The 27,093-nt window shown below is 39.4% G+C and overlaps 1 protein-coding gene across 1 annotated transcript in view; it reads left to right on the plus strand.

The window, feature by feature from the left end:
• Nucleotides 1-5,515: 5,515 nt before the first annotated feature.
• The window catches only part of mrpl52 (mitochondrial ribosomal protein L52), a 36,473-nt gene continuing 14,895 nt past the window's right edge, over nucleotides 5,516-27,093 (plus strand). Inside the window, exons 1-2 of the mRNA XM_039746317.1 lie at nucleotides 5,516-5,615; nucleotides 12,820-12,913. Of these exons, the coding sequence (XP_039602251.1) occupies nucleotides 5,582-5,615; nucleotides 12,820-12,913 (128 nt within the window). The 5' untranslated portion in view covers nucleotides 5,516-5,581. The remainder of the gene's footprint in view (nucleotides 5,616-12,819; nucleotides 12,914-27,093) is intronic.

Below are 27,093 nucleotides of genomic sequence, written 5' to 3' on the forward strand. Positions count from 1 at the left end.
ACTGGGACCTTTACTGTTTTCACTTTACATGCTTCCACTGGGATCTCTCATTAGGAAACATAATGTTAATTTTCACTCGTATGCAGATGACACCCAGTTATACCTTTCATTTAAATCAAATGAAGTTTCTCCGATGTTGTCTTTAATTAGTTGTGTTAGTGAATTAAAGGAATGGATGAATGAGAACTACTTGTCTTTAAATACAGATAAAACAGAGATGTTAATTGTTGGAGGGAATGACGCTGATCACAGCAATATTTTGTCGTCATTTAACTCAGTTGGAATCCCAATTAATTTTACTGAATCAGCCCGCAATCTAGGAGTTATCTTTGACTCTAGCATGTCATTTAAAGCACATATTACAAAGTCGTCCAAAACATGTTTTTCCATCTTAAAAATGTTAGGAAATTAAGGGCTTTCTAAATAAACAGGATTGTGAGAAATTAATTCATGCATTTATCTCTAGTAGGATTGACTACTGCAATGCGGTGTTCACTGGCTGTTCAAACTGTTCTCTATACAGCCTCCAGTTAATCCAAAATGCGGCTGCAAGAATTATTACAAGAACAAGAAAATATGAACACATAACTCCAGTTCTTAAATCTTTACACTGGCTCCCAGTTAAGTTTAGGGCAGATTTCAAAATCCTCCTTTTAACATATAAAGCATTAAATGGCCAAGGTCCGCTTACTTGTCTGAACTTATCATGACTTACAAACCTGAGCGCACATTAAGATCTCAAGATGCCGGTCTGCTTAGGATTCCAAGGATTAATAAAATAACAGTGGGAGGTCGAGCTTTTAGTTACAGGGCCCCTAAACTGTGGAATGGTCTTCCTGCTTCCATAAGAGATGCCCCTTCAGTCTCAGCCTTTAAATCCCGGCTGAAGACTCACTACTTCAGTTTAGCATATCCTGACTAGAGCTGCTGATTAACTGTACATACTGCATCTCTGTTGTTAGTCATTAGCACTATAACATAAGTAACATGATAATTATATTTGAATACTAACCCTCACCTATTCTGTTTCTTTTCTCGGTACCCAAATGTGGCAATTGGTGCCACGGCCCACCTGCCAAGTTGTTTGCCTGCCTATGGTAAAGTCATCCCTGATGGAGGATCACAGGAATCATGGGAAAGAGGGGTCCTTTCATCGGAGCAACGTTTCAGCCATGTCATATCATCTACTGTTAAACCGTACTTCTAAAATTTTTATTATTATGCTGTATTAAGGAATTGTTCTGTTCTGTGTAGTGTATTGTATTGACCCCCTACTTTTGACACCCACTGCACGCCCAACCTACCTGGAAAGGGGTCTCTCTTTGAACTGCCTTTCCCAAGGTTTCTTCCATTTTTCCCTACAAGGTTTCTATTGGGAGTTTTTCCTTGTCTTCTCAGAGAGTCAAGGCTGGGGGGCTGTCAAAAGGCAAGGCCTGTTAAAGCCCATTGCGGCACTTCCTGTGTGATTTTGGGCTATACAAAAATAAACTGTATTGTATTGTATTGTATTGTATTGTTAGCTGAGTGCTTCAGCTGTTCTCTTCTCCAGATGCTGTCAAAGAGTGTGAGTGAGTGTGTCAAAGTTTGGACAGTAGAAGGTTATAGTGGATTACAATTCACAAATCCCTTGGTTGAGATGGTGAATGGTTGTGTGACTTTGAGGTTCTAGGGTGTGGTAATGTGCTTTATAAAATTTCAATTCAGTTACTTTTTCTATAGCACTCTTCACTGAGTGGAGGCTTAGAGTGCTGCAACAAGTTCACAGGCAAATGAGATTAGAAAGTTTAGAAAATACTATTTACATAATGCATACACATAAAGGCAAGATTTGTTTAAACACACAGGAAGACAAAGCAGCTCCAAGCTGATTAACATAAATAAAACTGAACAATATAACTCCATTAACATTATCATTAAACTATGGCCAGTTGACATTGGTGGATAGGAAGCTCCAGTCAGCAGCATCCCTGAAGAAAATAAATTTTTTGAGGGGGTCCACATTCAGTTAGAAGAGAGAAGAAACAAATGAAAAATCACAGTCCAGAAGACCTCAGCCACTTCATCCTGGACATCCTGTGTGGCTATCCAATCAGATAACAGAATCTTTAAATTATCTTAAGGTTTTTGTAACTTTAAGATATTGTTTTGTTACGGTAGACTAATCTGTGTTTAACAGGACCTTCATCCACTTTTTGCTAGTGTCGTTGACCAAGAGGAATGCACCAGTCTGAATGTAATGTTGAGGTGCCAACTGGGTCACCACATTTACTGAAACTAAGTTTAACAAAAATAACAGCTGCACAATGGCACCAAATAGATCAAAAAGCAACTTCTGCCAGTGGCTTCAGAGACAGAGCTCTGAAGAGCGGTCTGACTTTAGGATGAAGTTACGTCCAATGGGCTGCTCGTATAGTCAAGGCCAGGATGAGCTGGGCAAGGAGGACACAGAACAAGCAAAGATTGGTGAAAATTTAGAGTGTTTATATTCACACAACAAATGAGGGTTCAAACAAACACCAAGTGTAATACTTCTTGGATAAATAGGTCAATACATATTCACTAAATAGTATCCTATAGATATATGATTATAAACATAGCATTCCATAGATACATAAATTAAAATCCACCTTAGAAAGGTAAATTCTCCCATGCTGTTCTTTCTGTCTCTTTCTCTGGTCCTCTTCAGGACCCATGGGTTTCTCATGAATGTAGCAAACAGCATCCCTTTAATCTGCCACTTTCATCAGTTCCTGCTGACCCAAACTGCCCCTGCATCTGGTCACTGCAGTCAAAGAAACTGTCACCTCCAACAGTGCCCACAGCACCCCCAGGATTCCATGTTCTCACTTCAGGATACTTCCATGTTGGGACCCCATTCTTCATCCTGCACTTGTGAACCCTCTCACCCTCACATTTTGCCAGCTCTACCTTTTCAGCTGATAAGGTGACAAGAGTGCCGCCAACTACTGGAGCTCCTCCAGCTCTCCGTCATACTCACTGTAATCTATTCAGTTATTTAATGCTACCCAACCGGTTTTCCCCCATTTATCTTTCCTACACCCCAGGGATCAGGGTGTCAGGATAGTCCCCTCCCAAACTTACCCTGCTCTGTTTTATCCTCAGCATTGTGCACAGTTTGTGCCCTCCAATCAAAACTGTGCTGCTTTCAGCCATCAATCATTAGTTAAATCCAGCACAAGTGCACTCTGTATTAACATATGCTACAATGAAGTGTGCCGCCACCCAAAGGATTAAACAAACAAAACCATTAGTGTCCTTCCTGCACTGTTTTATCGAAACTGGCACTGCAATGGACATCTCTCACTAAAACCCTGTCATCATTACAAATGTTTTACTTAATATCGTGCCTATCTATAATGCACACCTTAATGCACAGTACATTCAGAGCCAATTTACAGTTGTCTAAATGGATATTGTACAGCTCAAGTGACTTTCTGTGAGTCAGAGTCACGGACTGAGGAGGCAGTCTACTGCCTTAGCCACTGAGCCACACTTCTAGCATTCCAGCCTCTTTGAACAGCATGACCTGCCTAAATTGTGAAAAACACAATTTTACTACTGCATTCATAAAACATCTTGGAATGGTGATTACTATAGAAATTCACTATATAAAATTAAGGTATTTCTTGAAAACTGAATTAAGTGGATTCAAGTATAGATGGAATGAGGATGACAGTGTAAGAAGAAAGTTAAATTCTTGCTAAAGCTGATGACCACGCTAACAGTATCTGGCATGTTCTGAACAGCCATGCTTAAAGAATTTATCATCAGTATTTATCATTAACTCACTTTGCATCATAACTGAGATAGGGCTCACTCTGCACAGCCTGTCATCTCACTCGCCCCTGGTACACAAGCTAGCAAATGTATTCTGAAGCTGGTGCAGGCAGCATTGTCATTGTCTGTAGGGTGGTAACAGGCTTAGATTGTCCCAAAGAATAAAACTTTTAGTTCAATGAAAATGGTTACCAGATATTACTTATACAACATTTTAATTGATATTTTAAAATAATTGGGAAAAAAAATGGACACTTACACGATTAAACAACTGGTATATTGTCATGTTGAAAAAATATACACCTGTGTTCTAAACCTGCCATCGGTGTTTCAAGGTAATGCAAATCCAGGCATGTACAGTGGATTCACAAAGTATTTGGGCCCCTTCACTTCCTGCACACTTTATTTTATTGTAAATTTCAAACTTTCAAATGTCAAATGGATACATTTGCTATTTTGGCCCATTAATCTACATTTAATGACTCATAATGAGCAAGTGAAAGTATTTTTTTCAGAAAGGTTTTCGAATTTATTAAAAGACCCTTAATTCAATACTTTGTACAGCAGAAGCCTCTTTGGCAGTAATTCCTGTTTTGAGTCTTTGTGGGTAAGTTCCCTGACCAACCCCAATACTATACTATGATTCTGCAGCTGCCATGATTCACCCTAGGGATGATATTAAGCAGGTGATGAGCAGTGCCTGGTCTTCACCAGACATTGTGATTGGAGTTCTGCCCAATAGATCAGCTTTTGTCTAAGCAGACTAGAAAATCTTTTCCCATGTGTTATCAGAGTCCTTTAGACTGTCATATGCCTTTTACTTAAGAGTGGCTTTTGTCTGTCCACTCTACCATAAACACTATTGATGGAATGCTACTGAAATAGTCACCCTTTTGACAGGCTCTACCTTCTTAGCAAAGAACTTCCGAAGCCTTGTTAGGGTGACCACTGGGTTCCTGGTCACCTCCCTGACCATGGCCCTTTTTGCCCGGTAACTCAGTTTGGCTGGATGGCCAACTCTAGAAAGAGTCTTGGTGATTCCATCCTCCTTCCATTTCACAATAACTGAGGCCACTGTGCTCTTGGAAACACTTGAAGCTTTAGAAATGGTTTACAGCCTTGTCTTCATCTGTGCTTCACCACAGTTCACGTGAGACAGAGTGCCTTTTACTGGGGAAACTGTAAACGTTAATGCTGAGGTCTATGTTGATTACTTAGATTTCAACCCAGTTGTGTAGCACAGCTAGTACTTTTAGTAATTTCAGCTTTTGACTCCTAATAAATTTGCAAACCTTTTTGAAAAATGTAATCATGGTATATTAAGTGTAGATTGATAGGAATAACTACCAAATGTATCCATTTCAAAATAAATAAAAGTGTTCCGAAAGTGAAAGGGGTCTTAGAAAGTTTTCTGAATCGCCTGTATGTCGCCTTGGATTTCTGCATCTGCCACTAGGTGGCACTGTTTCCCAATAGAAATTTCTCAGTCTCAGAAACATTTAAAATTTTTTCCCATTTAAAAAAAATCTGCACATATTCTTTAAAATAATAACCTCTAAATCTATCTCTAATTTTCACAAGAGTAACCACTGAAATTATCATTTTAAGTACGTGTTTTTTTTTTATTACCAAATGAAACACAATACAAAACTCTCGTAGAAGTACGTGTTTAACAGCAGGGACAGCAGCGCTAAAGCTGTTCCTCCATTGAATTCGCGTTTCTGTCTGGCCGTACTGTTTGGTCTCGCGTGGCCACCGTTAGTCGAGTGAGGTCTAATCAGACATGGCAGCTTCCTTATGTACCCGTGTGAGAACAGGTAAGAAGGTGACTCTGGCTCTTTATACGTCGCGAAAGGTTAATAAGCTTACTGTGTATTAAAAAATAAGATATGAAATGGTTCATACATAACGTTTCAGCTTGCCTTTTGTGTGGTTAAGTCGGAACCTTCGTATTAGTTTGTATGTCCGTTTCACAAGCTGTGTGCTTTGCTGACGCCACCTGTCTGACCACCCGAGACTTACAGTCTTGGGGATCCCTGTCATCTATCTGTATGTCAGCCTAATCGCTTTAGAGTCCCTAATAGCAATTCGTCTAACTGCTTAATACATCTTTGTTATCTGTTAGGAGGTGCGTAGTATTTAAGCATGTCCGCCTTAAAAGTTTTGATTTCCTTTTTATCTGTGACAATCTAGGAATCTGTGCTGCCTGTTAATCTGCAGTCAGCCTGTGACCCTTCTCTCCTACTCTCTTTATCTGTCTACACACACAGGTCGGGCCATTGCATTCATGAGGCCTTAAGCAAATTTTGAATTTGGGCCCCTAGCCCACACAATAAAGCAATGGTTTCAGTGTACTAAAAAATCACAAGAAAACGCATAGAACATTTCATTTAAAGCAGGGGTCTCCAACGCCGTTCCTGGGGTGGTAGTGTGACTGCAGGTTTTTATTCTAAATCAGTTAACAGTTTTTGCCTTAGTGTTAATTGACCTGCTATTTAAAACTAGGACCTCTCAATTATTTGTTTTTGTTAATTAAAAGCCAAACAATACTGAAATACAATAGCAGCTAACACATTACCAGCTAACCTGTGTCTATCATACAATATCTGAAAATAAAGAAAGGTGAAGATCTCAGTAATGCTAATCTGCACTGGTCCACAAAAATTTTGACTGTGGTCTTAAAAAAAACGAAAAACAACAGTTATGGAAATGTCTGCTGTAGCAGGATGAGAACGCCAACAAGCCATGATTTACAATAAACAGGAAGTTTAACAACAACAATTGGCTTCTGCGTAAGAAACTGGTTAGAATGAAGTTGGTTGGAGTTTGAGGCCCCATCTTAGGTGGTCACTCTGTTAGCTCACTTCACATCTTATTTCTGTTTGGGTGTCATTTAAGGAAAAAATATGAAGCAATTCAGAGGACTGAATCTTAGAAAAACAAGTCAATTAAAATGAAGGGGAAAAGAAGTTAATTAGCAGTCAAAACTGGTCACCGATTAAGAAAAGGGTTAGAATGAAAACCTGCAGCTATAGTAGTACTCCAGGACCAGAGTTGGAGACCTCTAATTTAAATTATATAAGAACTTAATTTTTTTAACTAAACTATAAAATGAAGAAATAAGCATTATGCAAAACACCCATCAGTAAAGTGCAAATTAAAATGACATTTTAATTAGTCATAAATCAGAATCAGAAAACTTTATTAATCTTAAGGGAAATTATTTATGTTACAGCTGTACACATAGATGAAAGCAAAAGTATAAAAATAAGCATGTAAAATAAAAATATAAATAGAATATAAATAACAAAGTATAAGAGATTATCATTCACTAAGTTCTACAGATACATGGTAATGCAATACAGTAAAATACTATGCATGTGAATATAGTATACTAGACAGTATTAGCATACTGAGCTTTGATGTATTTGACATAATAATACTGCACGTTAGGTGAAAAAAATATTACACATTCTAAAAACAGAAAGTTATTCATGTCAGAACAACAGGCTAGTTGTTGCACATGCAAGTAGTGGGGTATCCATTAAAGAAAAAGGAAACAGCTTATAGCGTGGATGATTGACCAGAAGAAGAGCTATAGAGTCTGATGGCTGTGGGGATGGAAGGATTTCCTGTGGCGTTCAGTGGAGCACATTATGCTAGTCAGCCTACTACTGAAAACGCTCCTCTGTCCAACCACAACACTATTAAATGGGTGATTAGCATTTTAAATAACAGACTGAAGTCCAGACAACATTCTCTGATCTGCCACAGTCAGCCATCTGAATTAGTTTGTTTAGCCTCTTAATGGCTGCTACTTTCATGTTACCCTCCTCCCCGCACGCCACAGCAAACGATTAGCACTGGCAACTACAACTTTTAAAACATCCACAGCATAGTGTTGCAGATCCTAAAAGATCTGAGCCTTCGCAGGAAATATAGTTTACTTTGACCCTTCTTATAAATGGCCAGTGAGTTGTTGGTCCATTCTAAGTTACTGTTCATATGTTCGTATTCCTGAGTGATCTCCACATGCAGTTCCCTAATAGACAGGGGAGTAACTGGAGATCGTGATCTTCTTAAATCCACCACCAGTTCTTTAGTTTTACTGGTGTTTAGCTGCAGCTGGTTCAGCTCACACAAAGAAACAATTTATCAACTATAATGACTTAATAAGAGAAGTCATTTCTTTATTGTGTGACCTGACAATTTATTTAAAGATTCTGTGTTTTCTAGCATTTGTAGAGGCAAAATCAACAATAACATCATAAGAGATCTCTCTCCCAACTTTGTTGTTGATGCTGATTATTGCCAGTCCCATTCAACCTTTCCTGACCTGTGGAAAATCTGAAATGGGTTCTTATCAATGTGGGCTTTAGAAAGCACCTCTTTATACTTGCAACAGTCACAACAACAGTACAGACAATTCTGACAGCCACCCAGTGAAAGAATCTTTCATTGATTGTTGCAGGGTTTGGGCCATGTAGGACATTCTCTGGAATTTTGGGCCTGTTGGAGGTTAGGAACCAGACTCCATTGTATTATTATTATTTTACTTTTCATATAACAATAATGCGTGTTTCATCTTACAATAAAGTGTTTTTCCTGCTTCTATTCTTCATAAGATATTAGCAGAAAAATATGTGAACATTGGACAATTACTACTTGAAAACAGTAGCTGGAGATTTGTGACTTTTGCTCCTTAAGGATAAGGAGACACTCCAAAGGAGTTGATCACTCAGCCAGTGTATTAGAGTATGTAAGAGAGTTAGCGAGCTCCTTAAATCTGTATCAGCACAGTGTTAAAAGGATACTATCATGAAAAAGGAATACATATAAAAACAACAGGTGAAAACAGATTAAAAAAAAAAAACTCCTACATCATCTGAAGCGTGAAAGTGGTCCGATTTTTTTAATTGAATGTAGTATAATCCAAAACTATTTGCAAACAGTTGCATGTGATCTAAAATAGGCAATACTGCCAGCTTGTTTCACAATCTTAAATCGTGCCACCTATAAGAAAACTTAAATGTGTGATTCTTAAGTTGTTGTTTTAGGCCTTGATAGTATCTCTCCTGCGAGAAGGCCTCCTTCACCTGCCATAAGTACAACTCATTCATAGCAATGGCTGATTATGTCCAAGTTGTCAGCCGCAATCTTCTTCTGACAGGAAGTCAAAGGGAAATATATAAATAACCAATTCAGTTGTTTACTGGATTTCCAAGGACATGATCCCTGTCAACATGTTAGAAAAAGAATCCAAGTATTGGGGCTCTCAAGCAGAAATTATTTTTCACCCTTTGCATTGTCTTAGCTATTGGGTGAACCACAGCAGATACTGTAACTGGCCTAGCATATTAAGTGGGTCTACCCTTTCATTATGTAGAAGAAGGAGTGGGATTTTCAAAGCAAATATTTCCACATGGCATATTTTACACATTACTAAAATCATTGCCCAGGGTCTCATTGACACAATCAACTCTTGAGGTCTGAGCAAAGACCATGAAATGTGCAGCACAAAAGAAAAATAATACGAGTAATGTCAAAAGCCTGCTCACTGAACAGCTGAGGTGTTCTGCTGTGTTTTAGACACCTGCTGAAACTATCTGTGATAATCTTCAGTGTTAATAGGGGTTAGCATTCAGCCTGCCTCTGTGAAGTAACGTTATGAAAGATATTCATTTAGACAGTTATTAGCCACTAGTATGTAATTATTGCAGTAGCAGTATTATCAGTATTGAATGATATACTGTAATACATTGTGATGATATTTTTAACTGTATTGCCCCAACTTAGTTAAATGCCCTTAAGAGCAAGAGCAGTGCACTGAATGCATGTTAACTGATCCTGGACTAGCTTCACCAGTAAGTTCCACCTTCTGATACTGGGGCCAGGTGATCCTTCGATCCTTGCTGTGCAAAGTTCAAGCTGAAGTGCATTATGAAAAGAAGGAGACTCAAGAAATTGAAAGTGTGAGGCGAACCCCTACAGATTTTATTTTTTTTCTCCAGCTTTTGGAGTTTTTTTTTTTTTTCTGTCCACCCTTGCCATCGGACCTTACTTATTCTATGTTAATTAATGTTGACTTATGTTTATTTTTTATTGTGTCTTCTATTTTTCTATTTATTTTGTAAAGCACTTTGAGCTACATTTTTTTGTATGAATATGTGCTATATAAATAAATGTTGATTGATTGATTGATAGTTAGAAAGAAAATGTTTTGCTGGATATCAGTAAGGGGAGAGAAGAAAGGTGTAAGTGAAGGAATATTTGAGGTATAGGTAAAGGTATATTAGCAGAAAGAATGGAGAACGGAAAATTGGAGATTGCAGACCAGAAAACATAAACTGGTGGGCATTCCCCAGATGTGTGCTGAAATGTGCCTGGAGCATTCATCATACAGTATCTCACAAAAGTGAGTACACCCCTCACATTTTTGTAAATATTTTATTATATCTTTTCATGGGACAACACTGAAGATATGACACTTTGATACGTTGTAAAGTAGTCAGTGTACAGCTTGTATAACAGTGTAAATTTGCTGTCCCTTCACAATAACTCATCACACTGCCATTAATTTCTAGACCGCTGACAGCATAGTGAGTACGCCCCTAAGTGAAAAATGTCCAAATTGTGCCCAAAGTATCAATATTTTATGTGGCCATCATTATTTTTAGCACTGCCTTAACTCTCTTGGGCATGGAGTTCACTAGAGCGTCACAGGTTGCCACTGGAATCTTCTTCCTCTCCTCCTTGATGACATCACGGAGCTGGTGGATGTTCAAGACGTTGCGCTCCTCCACCTTCCGTTTGAGGATGCCCCCCCCCACAGATGCTCAATAGGGTTTAGGTCCGGAGACATGCTTGGCCAGTTGAGCACCTTTACCCTCAGTTCTTCAGCAAGGCAGTGGTCGTCTTGGAGGTGTGTTTGGAGCCGTTATCATGTTGGAATACTGCCCTGCGGCCCAGTTTCCGAAGGGAGGGGATCATACTCTGCTTCAGTATGTCACAGTACACGTTGGCAATCATGGTTCCCTTAATGAACTGTAGCTCCCCAAGTGCTGGCAGCACTCATGCAGCCCCAACCCATGACACTCCTACCACCATGCTTGACTGTAGGCAAGACACACTTGTCTCTGTACTCCTCACCTGGTTGCCGCCACACACGCTTGACACCATCTGAACCCAGTAAGTTTATCTTGGTCTCATCAGACCACAGGACATGGTTCCAGTAATCCACGTCCTTAGTCTGCTTGTCTTCAGCAAACTGTTTGCAGGCTTTCTTATGCATCATCTTTAGAAGAGGCTTCCTTCTGGGATGACAGCCATGCAGACCAATTTGATGCAGTGTGCGGCGTATGGTCTGAGCACTGACAGGCTCACCCCTCACCCTTTCAAGCTCTGCAGCAGTGCTGGCAGCACTCATATGTCTATTTTCAAAAGACAACCCCTGGATATGACGCTGAGCACGTGCACTCAACTTCTTTGGTCGACCATGGCGAGGCCTGTTCTGAGTGGAACCTGTCCTGTTAAACCGCTGTATGGTCCTGGCCACCGTGCTGCAGCTCAGTTTCAGGGTGTTGGAAATGTTCTTATAGCCTCGGCCATCTTCATGTAGAGCAACAATTCTTTCTTTCAGATCCTCAGTGAGTTCTTTGCCATGAGGTGCCATGTTGAACTTCTACACTTCTTCCACTAACTTTAGCACACCCGAGACCTGTAACACTAACGAGTCACATGACACCGGGGAGGGAAAATGGCTCATTGGGTACAATTTGGACATTATTCACTTAGGGGTGTGCTCACTTTTGTTGCCGGTGGTTTAGACATTAATGGCTGTGTATTGAGTTATTCTGCGGGGACAGCAAATTTACAAGCTGTACACGGACTACTTTACATTGTATCAAAGTGTCATATCTTCAGTGTTGTCCCATGAAAATATATAATAAAATATTTACAAAAATGTGGGGGGTGCAGTGAGATACTGAATATAGATGTCACCTAGGTCAGCCCTGTGGCATAATGCTGACTGGGGGTAAAATATTGACATTGCACACATATAAAGTGTTAATAGTTTGGGTCCTTAGAAAAAAAAAATACATTTTTGAAGTTTATTTACATGAGATCGAGGGAACATAGTGTGAAGCCAGATTGAGAATATTGGTAGGATCCTGTAGAATGCCTTACAAAGAGTTGAATACATTAAGTTCAAAGTATGGGAAAGTAGATTTCTATAATACTCCTGTTTATCCATTCAGACATAAGTATTCCTACTTCTTTTTATGTAATAGTCCTACAAATGTTGTTGCTGTTTGCACTCTTTAAACAGGCCAACTTAAATATACTGCATAGAGGAAATGATGTTAGTCATTAGTAGCCATCAATATTTCTTTCTAACAGCCAAGAGTTCCCTAGTATCTGTCTCCTGAACCTGGGTCTCCATTTTACCCATTGGTGTTTACATCATGTGTGGTGGTCATCAGCATCTGCCAGTTAGGCTGTCTATCAGTTAGTTTCTCTCTAGTGTGTATCAAACTGGTGTTTCTTAATGTGTATGTGTCAGTCTAGCTTTTTTTGCACCAACTACACTATGGCCAATATATCTGTGAATCGGATTTAGTGTGTGCTTGAAAATCCTCTCACTGCATTATTAGATTAAATAAACTTTATTAATCCCAAGGGCAAATATAAATGTGTATTTATTCATAGTTATTCATTTTATGGCACCTGAACTATAGACATTCAGATAATGTCAAAGGAGCTAAAGATTTCATTTTTCTCTAGTAATATGATTAAAGGTAAGATCAAAATGGAGTATGCACATACTATAGTGCGCCTTATTTGTCACCATCAGAGCTTTCAATTCACTGGTTATTTATCTGGAGATCCCTGTTGCCCAGTATGCAGTGTTTTTTACTTGTTGTATGAATATTTTTTGCAGTGCCTAACAGACTGTTGTGTTCTGCTGGTCTTGCTTACCGTGCCTTTGAGTAATGTGACATTGTTCTTTCATTTCTTCAGGTCTGCAGCTCAATTCATTACTCTGCACAAGCTGCAGGGTGCAAAATATATGTCTGCAAGCTACATTACTGGCAGGTAGCAAATGGAGAATCGAGTAAGTACTGGCCTAAACCCGCTGCTTTTCCCTCAACAGCTAATGGGGCTGTAAAACTTCACACAATAACAAAGTCAGCTGTGTGCAGACAGGGTTATGGCCTCATACATTTAAAAGTTTTATCTTTAAACTAATAATCTTCGAGCACAGTGTTGAGGCATTCAGGTGTTGTGGTTAAGGCTTTGGACTTACCCTAAGGTGTCCCGCTACTGATATTGTGTGACCATGAGCAAGTCATTCGACCTGCCTGTGCTCTAATTGGAAAACCAAAATAAATATAACCAATTGTATTATGAATGTTGTAAGTTGCTTTGCATAAAATCACCAACCAAATAAGTAAATGTAAATGAGCTCACTGTTTTTAGCAGTCATGCCTGTTGAACTCCACTAGGATGTCATGGCTGACAGTGGATATCTGCCTAGACAGCTTCTAAATCCTGAGTCTAATTCCTGTATCCAGGCTATGCCTTTGTGGGATTTGTATGTTATTCCTGTTTCAATGTGGGTTTTCCAACAATGAGTATGTTAAGTTATCTGGTGACTGCACTTTGACCCTGTTTGAGTGTTGGCACATACATAGCTGGCCTCTCTCATGAACTGCTTCCCTGTCCTAGATGGGATTCCATTTTGGACCCAGGCTCTGCTATTAGATATGCTTAGTTATTTTTACTTGTAAAAGGAAGCAGATGTCATCAGTAGTGTTACCATATAAGATAAATCATGTTTAAATGAGATGTGACTAATAGCACTTACTTTTTAAATTGTATGCTGTTGCATGTCGGAGTGGTGGCTCTGAGGCTATGGATTTGCACCGGCAATCAGAAGTTTGCTGGTTCGAATCCTGTAAATGCTAGAAGTGACTGTACTCCATTAGGCTCTTAACCTGCAATTGCTTTGTCTTGGGTATGATGTTAATCTGCATTCAACCCTACAAACGGGTCCTCCAACATAGGGGTTGGTGGCACGATTGGCACTCCAGCCAACGTATAAAACCTCACACTGTTCCAGTGTGGTGCTAAGGTGTCACCCGCTGTACTCTGGTTCCAATCCAGGTGGTTCGTTGTGTGGAGGATGTGGCAAGACACTATCAGCACATGCTCCCAACTTCTACCTCATTGGCTTTCAACATATTACGTAATCTGCTTGGCAGTGCCATGAAAAATGATTTGCCATCTTCCTCAATTCTTCTGTTATTTTGGATTTCTGATAATGTATGTTTAACCAAAATCTAAAATAAGATATAGGGCACTGCAAAAAAGTTATAGACCCCAAGATAATCAACAAACTTAAAGGAATATTTAAAGTCTTGATTACATCCAGTTCTGCCCAATACAGTATAATCTTTCATTGCTTTAACTTTGCCAGCCAAAAGATTTAAGAAGCAATGATTGCCCTAAGTGAATAAAATTCCAGAGTAAATCTTAAAAAAATGTTTATCAGTAAGAAAAGGCCTACAAAGCTATTTCTAAGGTTCTGTGACTCCACCAAACCACAGTGAGAGTCATAATGTTCAAATGCCAAATGCTTGGAACGATAGTGAATATTCTAGGGAGTGTCCTGACTGCCATAATTACTCCAAAGAACAGCATGGAATCACCAAGGAATCCACAAAGAATTCTAAAAAACATCCAAAGAACTGAAGGCTTCAAGTTATCAGAAAGACACTGGGCAAAAATGGGGGGTTCACTTGAGAGTAGCACTATGGAAACCTCTGCTAACCAGGAAAAGAACACACATGCTTGTCTGGCACTTGTCTAGAAGCAACTGAGTAATCCCTAGGCCATTTGGGAGAACGGTCAATGGGCAGATTAGGCAAAACTGGAAGTTAGATTTTAAATTTAGATAGATCTTTGTTTGTGCCCAGAGGAAATGTAGCTTTTTACAGAAGCTCTTTACATAAATAAATACATAATAGGGAGATACATTTTTTGCTTTCATAGGTCACATTGTATCTAGCTAGTTTTGGGTAATTTTCTTCATCTGATAAGTGACATAAGTTAAAAAAAACATTATTTGTTCACTCAGGTTCTTTGTATGTTATTCTGAATTCTAATTAAACACCTGAAAGCATGCAGTGTCCAACATGTTTAATGATACAGGAAATGGACAATATGCATTTGTACATGTGAGGTTACACTGTCAGAAATGCTAGCAGCTTTTTTAATGTAAAGGTAATGCAGTCTAAAGGCATGTGTTCCTCATCAGGTCAAATTGTATTTTTGGTAGGCCTTCCTGAAAAAGCACAGCATTATAGCCATTGTAGGCAGTGCACATGCAAGATCATTGGGTTTGCTCAGGTTGGATTTGTACCACATTTGACTTTAAGTGCACAATTTTTGATTTGGTAGTATTTATACCTGATTTATTGAGACGAAGACAAGAGCTGTAACGACTTTAATAATAGCCAGTGTTATAAGAGCAAACTTAAAATGCACTTCCAGAACAACTAACTTGAACTTGTTAATAAAAAACAAAGATCTTTGATAAATTCCATAACATCTGTACTGATACAATACATCTGGAAACTGCAGCATCTTCAGTTGAATGTTGGAGTTCACTTACAGACAGAGACTGCCTGCCAATTAATTAACTGGACAGAGTTGAACTCAACAGACTGAGTTCCTTCAATACCAAAGCTTATCCCAGCCACTAAAGAAAATGTATTGCTTTATTTTGAAATAAATATTGTCTTATTATGCAATGAATCCACAGTGAATACTGCCTGCTGTGGTGGGCATCATCCTATCACTACATGACGAAGCACGTTTGTGCATGATAGTGCTAGCAGCAGGCAATATCTTTGCAAAATAACACAATCATTTTTTATGAGTGGTGGGAATACACTTCTGTATGTCTAGATAAACTTCTGATTTAGAAAATGCATCCAGGTGGTAGTAATTTTATCAGAATGGTTTTGTGTGTCTTTCTCATATTAGATGTCTGCGCTATTGGAATGTTTGCTCATATGGTAAGAGGAAAGGTTATTCTGTTGCACTCAGTTTAAGTCCAGACCTTGTACTTGGCTGCGTGGAAAATTCTGAAAGGTAAACCTAAAATGGCATGTTATAGTCATTGTTGGCAGTGTGACTTATTGCCAGTAATAGCTTCCATCTGTGGTAATACGTCCTTGGCTTTAAACTGACAGATATATTCTTAAAGTATACTTCTTACCCTGTTTTTAGTTATTTTTACTTCATTATGTGTTGCATGGTGTGTACATGTCCTGTGATGGACCACTGCCCCATCCAGGGCGGTTTACTTCACTAGGCTTGCTTGGCTCCAACTCCCTGTAACTTTGTAATGGAAATAATGACATCAAAAAAGAATGCATATAGGGATATGCCAGGCAAGTTTAACTGATCCTTAGTTTATTCAGCTAGTTTTAACACTGTAACTCCTGCGCTGTGGAGTTTGTCGTTGTGATGAAATTTTATGTCACTTAATTTGTTAATAATGTCAGCCAAAGAAGCTCAATGCATCTACAGCATTCATGACATTGTAGGTGCTTGGTATATACAGTAACATTACACACATATGTTAATTTTAAGTAAAAAATACCACGCCTGTCCCTCACATAAATGGACTATGACCACTGAATCCTGAGTCTTTCTACATTTAAATTTGACTATTGGATTCTTTTCCATGTTGTATTGAGTAACATTTTTATTTATATCATCTTGGGTACTCGCAAGAATAACATGGTACTTATGTGGTTGGGTGTGACTAATCCTTATGACTCAATACCACACAAGACGATCCAGAACACAACAAGCAAACAAAAGTCCCAGAACTTATTGCAGATTATTATAACATTTTTACACGATAATGCTGTTCAGTGTCAGTTATATACAGTTAACATACTGTAAGAATGGTTTGTGATTGTAGGTTATGAGATAATGTTTATCCTGTTTGCCTGCTAACCTCGTTTGAAACATGCAGAGGCCCTAAAACTAAACCTGCTGTGTACCAACCACCTTCAGCTTTATTAATGACCTGGAAATTGCAGTGTGCACCAGGATGCCAAGGAATGCATTAGGAACCAGGGATGTTGGTGGGGTGAAGGAAGAAAAGAAACATTCTGAACAAATTCCACTTTGGCATCACAAGGGTAACTTGAGTCTTCTCTGAGATAACAGTTTAAAAGTCTTAGAAACTTCTATGTCAGTAACTTGAGATACATGACGAAAATTCAAGCTTTCTACACTAAGCTGAAAAGCTGATTGAGATTAGTAGATCAAATTGTCATACCAGGAAATTTTAAGGTGTGGATATACTAACATAGAATTTCAACTAGAATCCTTTGACTGTTCTTTTATCCATGAAGTTCTATTCTCAACATTTGAGTTCTTAGAACAGGAGATCAACACTTTTATATCAAAATTACTGGTTTTGCCAAAGGTTCTGATTAAATATTGCTGTCTATGGTAATGGAAACAAGGTGAAGATACCTATCAATCATTGGGAAAGGTGTTCAAGGTGATCCAGGCTAGAGTGGTTATAAAGTGCAGGAAATCCAGTGTCACAAAAGTATCCTGAGCCTGAGGATGAAGTAAATAGTTTGGGTGGTTGTACAAAGCCTGGAAGCTGCTCAGTAACCATGTGATGGTTTGGCTGTAACAGGCAGGTTGGTGTAGTGTCTTGTGCTAGGGCAGGGTTAGGATTCTTTACGATCTGTCACATCACCTGGTTCGAAAGGAAGCATCAAGAGCTTTAAAGGAGGAAAGATTTAGCAGGATGTTGGGGATAAGACAGTATGGAGCCTGAATGAAGCTAAACAAAGGAAATTTAATGGAAGATCAAATAGGCAGAGTTATAGAAAGCAGAACCTTACTACACTGAGTTCTTTTAAGTGGTCAGTGTAAACTGCTCAAAAAAATTAAAGGAACACTTTGAAAACACATCAGATCTCAATGGGAAAAAAATCATGCTGGATATCTATACTGTTATCGACTGGGTAATGAGTTAGGAATGAAAGGATACCAAATCATTTGATGGAAATTAAAATTATCCACCTACAGAGGGCTGAATTCAAAGACACCCCGAAAATCAAAGTGGAAAAAATGACGTGACAGGCTAGTCCATTTTGCCAAAATTTCATTACAACATCTCCAAATCATACTCAGTAGTTTGTATGGCCCCCTCGTGCTTGTATGCATGCCTGATAACGTCAAGGCATGCTCCTAATAAGACAACGGATGGTGTCCTGGGGGATCCCCTCCCAGATCTATACCAGAGCATCACTGAGCTCCTGGATAGTCTGAGGTGCAACCTGGTGGCGTCAGATGAACCAAAACATAATGTCCCAGAGGTGTTCTATTGGATTGACGTCAGGAGAGCATGAGGGCCAGTCAATGTTATCAATTCCTTCATCCTCCAGGAACTGCCAGCACACTCTTGCCACATGAGGCTGGGCATTACCGTGCACCAGAAGGAACCCAGGAGCCATTGCACCAGCATAGGGTCTGACAGTGGGTCCAAGGACTTCATCCTGATACCTAATGGCAGTCAAAGTGCCGTTGTCTAGCCTGTAGAGGTCTGTGCATCCCTCCATGGATATGCCTCCCCAGACCATCACTGACCCACCACCAAACCGGTCATGCTGAATGATGTTACAGGCAGCATAACTTTCTCCTTTCATGTCTGTCACATGTGCTCATGGTAAACCTGCTCTCGTTTGTGAAAAGCACAGGGCACCAGTGGTAGACCTGCCAATTCTGATATTCTATGGCAAATGCCAATCGACCTCCACAGTGCCAGGCAGTGAGCACAGGGCCTACTAGAGGACGTTGGGCCCTCAGGCCACCCTCATAAAGTCTGTTTCTGATTGTTTGGTCAGAGGCATTGACACCAGTGGCCTGCTGGAGGTCATTTTGTAGAGCTCATCCTGTTCCTGGAATCTCCTCCATGCCCTTGAGACTGTGCTGGGAGACACAGCAAACCTTCTGGCACTGGCACGTATTGATGTGCCATCATGGAGAAGTTGGACTACCTGTGCAACCTCTGTAGGGTCCGGGTATCACCTCATGCTACCAGTAGTGACACTGACCGTAGCCAAATGCAAAACTAGTGAAAAAACAGATGAGGAGAGAAAAATGTCAGTGGCCTCCACCTGTTAAACCATTCCTGTTTTGGGTGTCATCTCATTGTTGCCCCTCTAGTGCCCCATATTGTTCATTTCATTAACACCAAAGCAGCTGAAACTGATTAACATCCCTCTCTGTTAGTTAACTGGCCAGATCAATAGATCAGAAGTTTCATTGACTTGAGGCTATACTCTGATTAAAGTTTAATTTTTTTAAGCAGTATATAATGTACTTCCAGCCATACATATTGGTTAGGAAACATTCTTGAGGGGGTGCGCCTACATCCAAAACGAGGAGCCCTGAAGCACAATGAAGAAGCTGCCACTGGAATTTGAGACAGTAAACAGATTTACCCTTAAGAAAGCAATTGCTTGTGTTAAAGCTTGTGCACAGCGAAGACCCTTAGCAAAACCAGATTTAGGTATTTTAATTTCTGCTAGAGACTGGCAGTCTGTTGATGGATCTAGAGGTAGTTCAGGTTTCCCTGGCACAATGTAAGCACCACCCTGAGACCATATATCATACTGGTTGCAGAAAACACTAGAGACATAATCATACTGGAATTTACTGTACCTTATGAAGATCTTTTGGAGTGGGACTTTGATCTGGCAACTAACATGGAAACAACACCACAAGTCTGCTAGGTAAAGCACACAGGATGCATACACATTATGTACACTGATTTTCTTCTGAGTGACACAGTCATAAGAGGCTTGTTTTTGATTGTTTGCAAATGTTTTTCTTTATTGACATGTTTAAAAAGTGACCTCTAATTATTGGATGGCTTTTAACCTAAGGGAACTCTCCTTTCATTTTGAGCAGAAACTATTGCCCAGCTGTGCACAGCCTCTTTCCTACCACTTAAAAAAGCTGGACACTCCATCGACTGACAAACATCAACATAGCTGCAGGAGTGGGGCACACCGTGCATATCTTGCAGAAGCTGAGTAATGTGCAACTGGTAGAAAAGTTGTAATATGATGACATTTATAATTATGTACTTACGCTTTTTATTTGGCAGTTTTCAATCACTAGTGTTATTTATTTCTAAAAGGACTCTTTGTGTATTGAGCAAATTAAAAAATTAAGCAGTAAAGCAAATGCAACAGTTCAGCACTGCTGCTCACCAGTGTATTTTCTTTTAGGAAACTTAAAAAAAAAAAAACTGCAGTGGGCTATTGAAAACCTTCTGAACATACACATCTTCATATACTTTTCTGGGATTAAATTTTCTTGTCAAATCAGTTTAGAAAACGTCTTTGTCTCAGTGGTATGTATGAATGAGTTAGTTGCAGAGGTTAGGAGCATGCGCTACTATAACACATTGTCGCACCCACCACATGAGAAATCAACTCATGATCCCAGATTAGAACCTGAGTGCAGCCATGCAGCGGGTGACACCTCAGCACCATACTAGTTCAGATGGATAATTAACCTAAGAATTTCTCAGTATAAATGGAGTAGGAGAATTTTGGAGCAAGAACAAGAAAGAAAAGGGCTAACAACTGAGGTTTACTGTTCAGTCATTTTGTGTACTTCTTGTATTAGGTATTGTAGAGCCAAACTTATATGCAAAGTAATTGAAGCAGTAGAGTAATTTTTTAAATTCTGTAGCCCAATTTCTGTCAGCAACATGTTGGCTAATAGTACTGATGCAAGCCATTGTTAACACAGGCCTCGACCCATCTGGTATGGAAATCTGTATTGTTGTCTGCATATTGAACTCGCAAAAAGTTGCATTGGATGCCCTTTCTGACGAAACCTCCCCATTTATCCAGGCTTGGGACGAAGAAACACACTGGTTTGTGCATCCCCTGTGGCTGGGAATACAGCCAACCACAAAAAATGAATTTTGTGTGCATGTAAACTGCTGTTATCAAAGAGAAAAGTGAAACTGGAGCACTTTACCTAACTGTGTGCATTCGTGAAAATCTATAAAATCACTCCTGATTACTTAAACACATTATACGCACTCGTTACTTTAGTCCTGTGCACCCTACCCACTCTCCAGCCCTCAGATACAATATGTGCCCCTCTGATCCTTGGGTACAAAAGACGTGAAGTCAGTGCCCATCTATATTTTATAAAAGTTGAGATGTGGTAAGTCTGTTTGTGTTTCACAATTGGTGTTACTGAATATAATAAATGTTGTAATGATTTTTCATTTTCATTAACAGCAATTTTAAAATTTTACTATCGAGGAAAAAGTAATGTACAGCAAAATTTTAAAAGAAATCACAAGAAACACAAGTAGATGAAGTGTCCAGTGGAGTCCACTTTGCTAAGCTTGCAGAGCAGGGCACTGTCCGAGTCACAAGTGCTGTACTTGGAATCCATTGTTCAAAGAGTAACATACGGGATTAATCTTTTTTTCCCCCATTTACAGATTCAGTGGAAATTTAACACATAAACATTAGTACTTATTTTTTTACATCTTTTTTCCCCCATTTACAGATTCAGTGGAATTATAACACATAAACATTAGTACTTATTTTTTTATTACGCTTTTGTTTTAAGGATTGTGAATCAGCAGCCTCCAAAAGATACATGTTGGTTGAGGTAGTTAAGTATGCTTTCCTGACACTAGGGATGCTCCATAAAATGGCAAGTTTAAGGCTGTAAAAGGAAAAATCATAAAATGGCAGTTATTTCTCATGTTTAATGCGAAATTAAGCCAGCTTTTGTGTGCTATAATCAATGCTTTAACGATTTTTATATAAAACAGCAGCAAATCAGGGCTTTTTACATTCAGGAGTAAAATGCAACAGAATTGAGAGCTAAACAATACTTTTGGGATACTGGAGAAGATCGAAACAAGATGTGATTTTCTCCGAGAGACACTTCTACGTCCCACGAGATGAGTCTACGCCCAGGGCCGGAAATAAAGGACAAAGAGTAGATGACAAAGTAGAATGTCGTAAAGAATTCAAATATGTTGGTGCAATACACATGCAGTGCAAGTTAGAGATAATGAAAGTGTGAAAATTCAAAAGTATCAAAAAAAGGATAGGGAAGATCTCTTTAGTGCAAACAAACGGAAATTATTACTTGTTGAAATAACGGAATAGCGAAAAGAGATTGAATATATTGTTAAATCTGCTGCCATAACAGGCCTGTTTGCAACTAAATATCTAATATTTTTCAACCAGCGTGCCGCTGCACAATGACGCACTGTGAGAGCTACCCACATGTACTGTAGAAATAATAGTGTAGTACACTTGGGTTGAAACCTGAGAGGGACCAGCTTCGCAGATGGTCAAGATCTGTCTGAGTAGGATAGGAGGATTGTGGGCATATGAATTGCCTCTCAGGTAGAGAGAGACAGGCAAAGGGGGCGAAGCAGCTTGGAGATGCCACCAAAGTGCTCAGCAAGTGCTGTGTCTGCGAACACTGATCTCTGAGCCGCTTCTTTTACTGGCTTCCCCGGTAGTCCTGCCCTTTTGCACAGTTGAGCATGTCTTTGAGATACACTGTATATGTGTGTATGGTAAGTAGAATAGTGGTGTGCTTTAGGATGATTTTGGTTACAAAAAGTGTGCCAATGCAGAAGAAAAGGTTGGGAAACACTGGCCTAGCAGCATGGTCAATGCCCACTTTGTCGTACAAAACTGTTTAAATGGAAATTAGATCTTGATATGTCCACTGTGGTGGGCATGGGAAGGAGAGTCAACAAACAAAGAGTAGTTTGGGGTGCTAATATATCTCTCCCCATTTAGTATTGTCACTTTCATACAAAAATAATGAATTATGTAATTAAGTGGCATCAATAGTCAGGCTTCTGCATATTCTCTTAAAGGAGGTTCTCTTAGGCTTATCTCCTTGGTCAAAAGACATCTCCATTCGAGCAGCCATTCTTTTAAAACCCTGGGACCATAAGGGGCTGGGTCAGTTACCCTCACTGGGAGTTTTCTCCAGGCTGTGGAGGAAGAACATGACACGGCTGTTAGTAGCACCGCCCCTTTCTACCCTGGGTGGTACTACATATCTGGGAAGAGCTTGGATGGTGATCCTCGGACTTGTATGTGTAACATCACATATGTTAAAAAAAAAAAAAATCACATGGTGTACATACCTTTTCACATGAATGTATATAAATGATTTAAAAGTCGCTTTGCTCTGATATGGTGCTGTCCTGTTGACTAATGTTCATAGAGCACTGTTGGTCAGTTGAGCACAATTTGACAAGCACTGATACAGGTTTCCATCTTGGTTTGCTAAAGTAATCTTTTAACTAACACTAGCAAAATACCCGTGCTTCGCAGCAGCGAAGTACTGCCTTAAAATTTTTATTAAGAAGAAAATGAAACCTTTTTAAACTGAGGGAAAATATACCAATAATTATTTGTTAAGGATCTCTTTGTATACCACATTGTGAGTTTGGCCCTCCGGTTGTAATATGACCAGGCTGTGCCCTGAGCTTACTCTTGAGCATGCAACGTACAGTTGGCCATGTGAACAGTAATCTTGTTTCAAATCTTACAGCTTGGATTGCTGCTGTCATATTCGGTTTGAGTTTCATTGTTTGTTTCAATTAGGACAGTATTTGTAGGACTTGTGTTGAAGTGACATTCGGCAACTGTCAAGCGTTGTAAGTATACAACCGGTTTCATCGATAACTTCACATCCAGCTTTTGAGAGTTTAAACATTCATAAACATCAAAGTATCCACTACTGAAATCGTCACCTGTCAATCTAAGATGTTTAAGAGGCATTGGCGGTTGTCAAAAGGTGTAAAATATTTGGCCATTTCGGTACACTTCAAAGTGACAACCAAACAATTCACCGGCAGCTATCAACTCACATGCAGATTCATAGGTGAAGGGCTTAAGCATTTCACTCTTCTAGTGCTCCTGTGTAGAATAATTATCTCCTCTACCTTCATCAGTCCACACCTTGAACCCGTCCCAGTCATTCAATACATAAGACACAATGTTCCTCCGGATATCAAGAGTGAGCCTGATATGGCCGTGCAATATGTAACAAAGAGAATGGAAAATGTAGGTGCCATCTCCGGGCATGGAAACCACTCAGTAAGTGACAGTTCTTTGATCGATGGTGATCACCTCGATAGACATGTTAATGGGGGTACGGTTGGAATGATAAAGGAAATGGGTACCTGAACAATGTAAAGTAAGTCTAAAATACCTACACAATAACTATAATCGTAAAAAATGAACAATAAAACAGCTAAGAAGCCGTGGATTAAATAAAAAGCCTGCAGTTATCAGCAGGGAGATGAGAATCCTGTGGCGAAGCAAGGAAGGGAATGTAGAGACTGGAGCGACGGACGGCCTTATATAGGCAGGCAGCCAACAACGTGGGAGGCGTTGGGATGGGGACCCAACGGCGCCACACGGTGACCGAGCTGCAGGCTATGGACATATATATGTACGTAAGTAGGATTCAGTTAGCGTTGGGAACCCGTGTACCAAATTTCTTGAAGATGGGCCCATAAGTAACAAAGACCGTTGAAAAGTTCAATATGGCGGCCGACAGTGGCATCATACCACCGAAATAAGTACCAAATTTCAGCCTTCTACCTACACGGGACGTTGGAGAATTAGTAACGTTGGAAAGTTCAATATGGCGGCTGACAGTGGCGTCATACCACTGAAATAAGTACGTACATTGATTTCAGTTAGCGCAGGGAAGCCGCCTACCAAATTTCGTGAAGATGGGGCCATGAATAAGAAAGTTCAACATGGCGGACGTTGTTGACCTTTATGACCGTTACGCGTAGAATTTCGAAATGAAACCTGCTTAACTTTTGTAAGTAAGCTGTAAGGAATGAGCCTGCCAAATTTCAGCCTTCTACCTACACGGGAAGTTGGAGAATTAGTGACGTTGGAAAGTTCAATATGGCTGCTGACAGTGGCGTCATACCACTGAAATAAGTATGTACATCGGTTTTGGTTAGCGCAGGGAAGCCACCTACCAAATTTCGTGAAGATGGGGCCATAAATAAGAAAGTTTAACATGGCGGATGTTGTCAACTGTTATGACCGTTACGTGTAGAATTTCGAAATGAAACCTGCTTAACTTTTTGCAAGTAAGCTGTAAGGAATGAGCCTGCCAAATTGAAGCCTTCTACCTACACGGGAAGATGGAGAATTAGTGATAAGTGAGTGAGTCAGTGAGTCAGTGAGTAAGTGAGGGCTTTGCCTTTTATTAGTATAGATTAGGCAGCCTGTTAGCTATCTAGGTAAACACATTCATAAAAAATAATTGGAAAAATTAATTAATTATGTAGACAAGTGATGTTTGTTTGATTTTTGCCAGAAAGCCATGTTTGTTTTATCTTCTCTTGACAAAGTCACCAGTAAACTGATGATGATGTTAGTGTAACAATCAGCAAACCTTGCTATTTTTCAGTGGTGGTAGATTAATAGTTATGGACATTGTGCTACTTGTGGTTATTGTTTTTCATTGTTTTTACAGCAGTGTCTCAGTAGCCAGACATATAGCAGAGTGGTCATTTTACAAGTTAAAGCATTTAGATGGTCAGCACCCAAGGCGTGATGCAGAGAAGTGGTAATACTTGCATATCACTAGGCAGAACTGGAATGTTAAAGCTGAGCTTTAGTAAAATAATGACAGTCATACCTATTATATTATTACTAATATTACATATGATTCTGGGCATTTTCTCCCCTGAATTTGTGTTTTAAGTGGCGAATTATTAAATTTGGAGTAATTTTTGCTGTTTTTTCCCTAATTATTTTCAATGCTGAGTATTCATTAGCTTAATTATTCAGTTATGTCCTTATTTCTGACTGACTATGCAAAACCTGAGGAAATCACTTGACATGTCTGTACTCCACTGAAAAAAAAAAAGACATAAACAATTTTGCTGTCTATGTTTGCAATTTGCCTAGGGACAGTGTTCACTATTGAAAATGTGCTACATACAATAAGAGATGCTTGTATGTTGTTTAACCTAGCAATGTGCCAATTGAAAATCAGTTAATTGTGTAGATTGAGGATTATAGACAGGTTGTGTTGGAGTAAAGTGATTTTTGTGGTCTCATTGAAGCTAAGAATGTGGTATGTGCTGGACTGGAACAGTTTCCACATCACTCAGACCTCCCATGTACTTGTGTGCTTCTGTCTGGTGAAACAGCATGCACTGACAAGTTGGCAATCTGGAAATTCCCTGGCACTTCTAATCAGTGTCCTTAACTGTGTCATACAGTTGCCAGAATTCTCATACAAATAACTTGTTCTCCTATTTTCATGCTCCTCAAATGTGGAACATCCAGGTTTGATCATTCTGTGAATTATTTTTGTTTGACATGTTAGAAGACAGAATTGATAATATTTAGCAGCTATGGATGATAATTACTGCATTTTACTAAAGGCAGACATGTCATCATTTGTGGTTAGTGGACATGTGCTGTAGGCTTCTAATGAAGTTGTCAACAAGAAATGACTAGAAGTGTCATCAACTAAGGGAAGTGAAGTATGAAGAGAAACAACAAATACAAGTGATGTAATTAAAAGATAAAAATGAAATGTGTGTCAGCATCTATTCGACATCTCTTAGAGGAATTTCCCAGAAGTGATGCTATTAGCTAAATATAAAAGCTGACCAAGCAAGGCAAAGTGGTGTGCCTGCATCCACAGTGTGGTTTTCCTTTTTGTGAATCCTTTTCAGCTTCCCACACACCCTATAACTGCCATCTGCCAATATATTGGTTATTTTTTTTTCTTTATGTACAGTCATGGCTGAAATTATTGGCACCCCTGGAATTTCCCCAGAAAATTGTTGCAATTACAAGTGTTTTGATATACACATGTTTATTTCCTTTATGTGCATTGGAACAACACAAAAAACCAGAGGAAAAAAAGCCAAATCTGAAATCATTTCACACAGAAATCCAAAAATGGGCCGGACAAAATTATTGGCACCTTTTCAAAATTGTGGGTAAATTGTTTTATTTCAAGCATATGATGCTCGTTTGAACTCACCTGTGGCAAGAAACAGGTGCTGGCAATATAGCAGTCACACCAGAAGCCAGTTAAAATGGAGAAAAGTTGACTCAACCTTTTTGTTGTGTGTCTGTGTGTGCCACACTAAGCATGGAGAATAGAAAGAAG

The sequence above is a fragment of the Polypterus senegalus genome, chromosome 1 (genome assembly GCF_016835505.1).
Source record: "Polypterus senegalus isolate Bchr_013 chromosome 1, ASM1683550v1, whole genome shotgun sequence".
NCBI lineage: Eukaryota > Metazoa > Chordata > Cladistia > Polypteriformes > Polypteridae > Polypterus > Polypterus senegalus.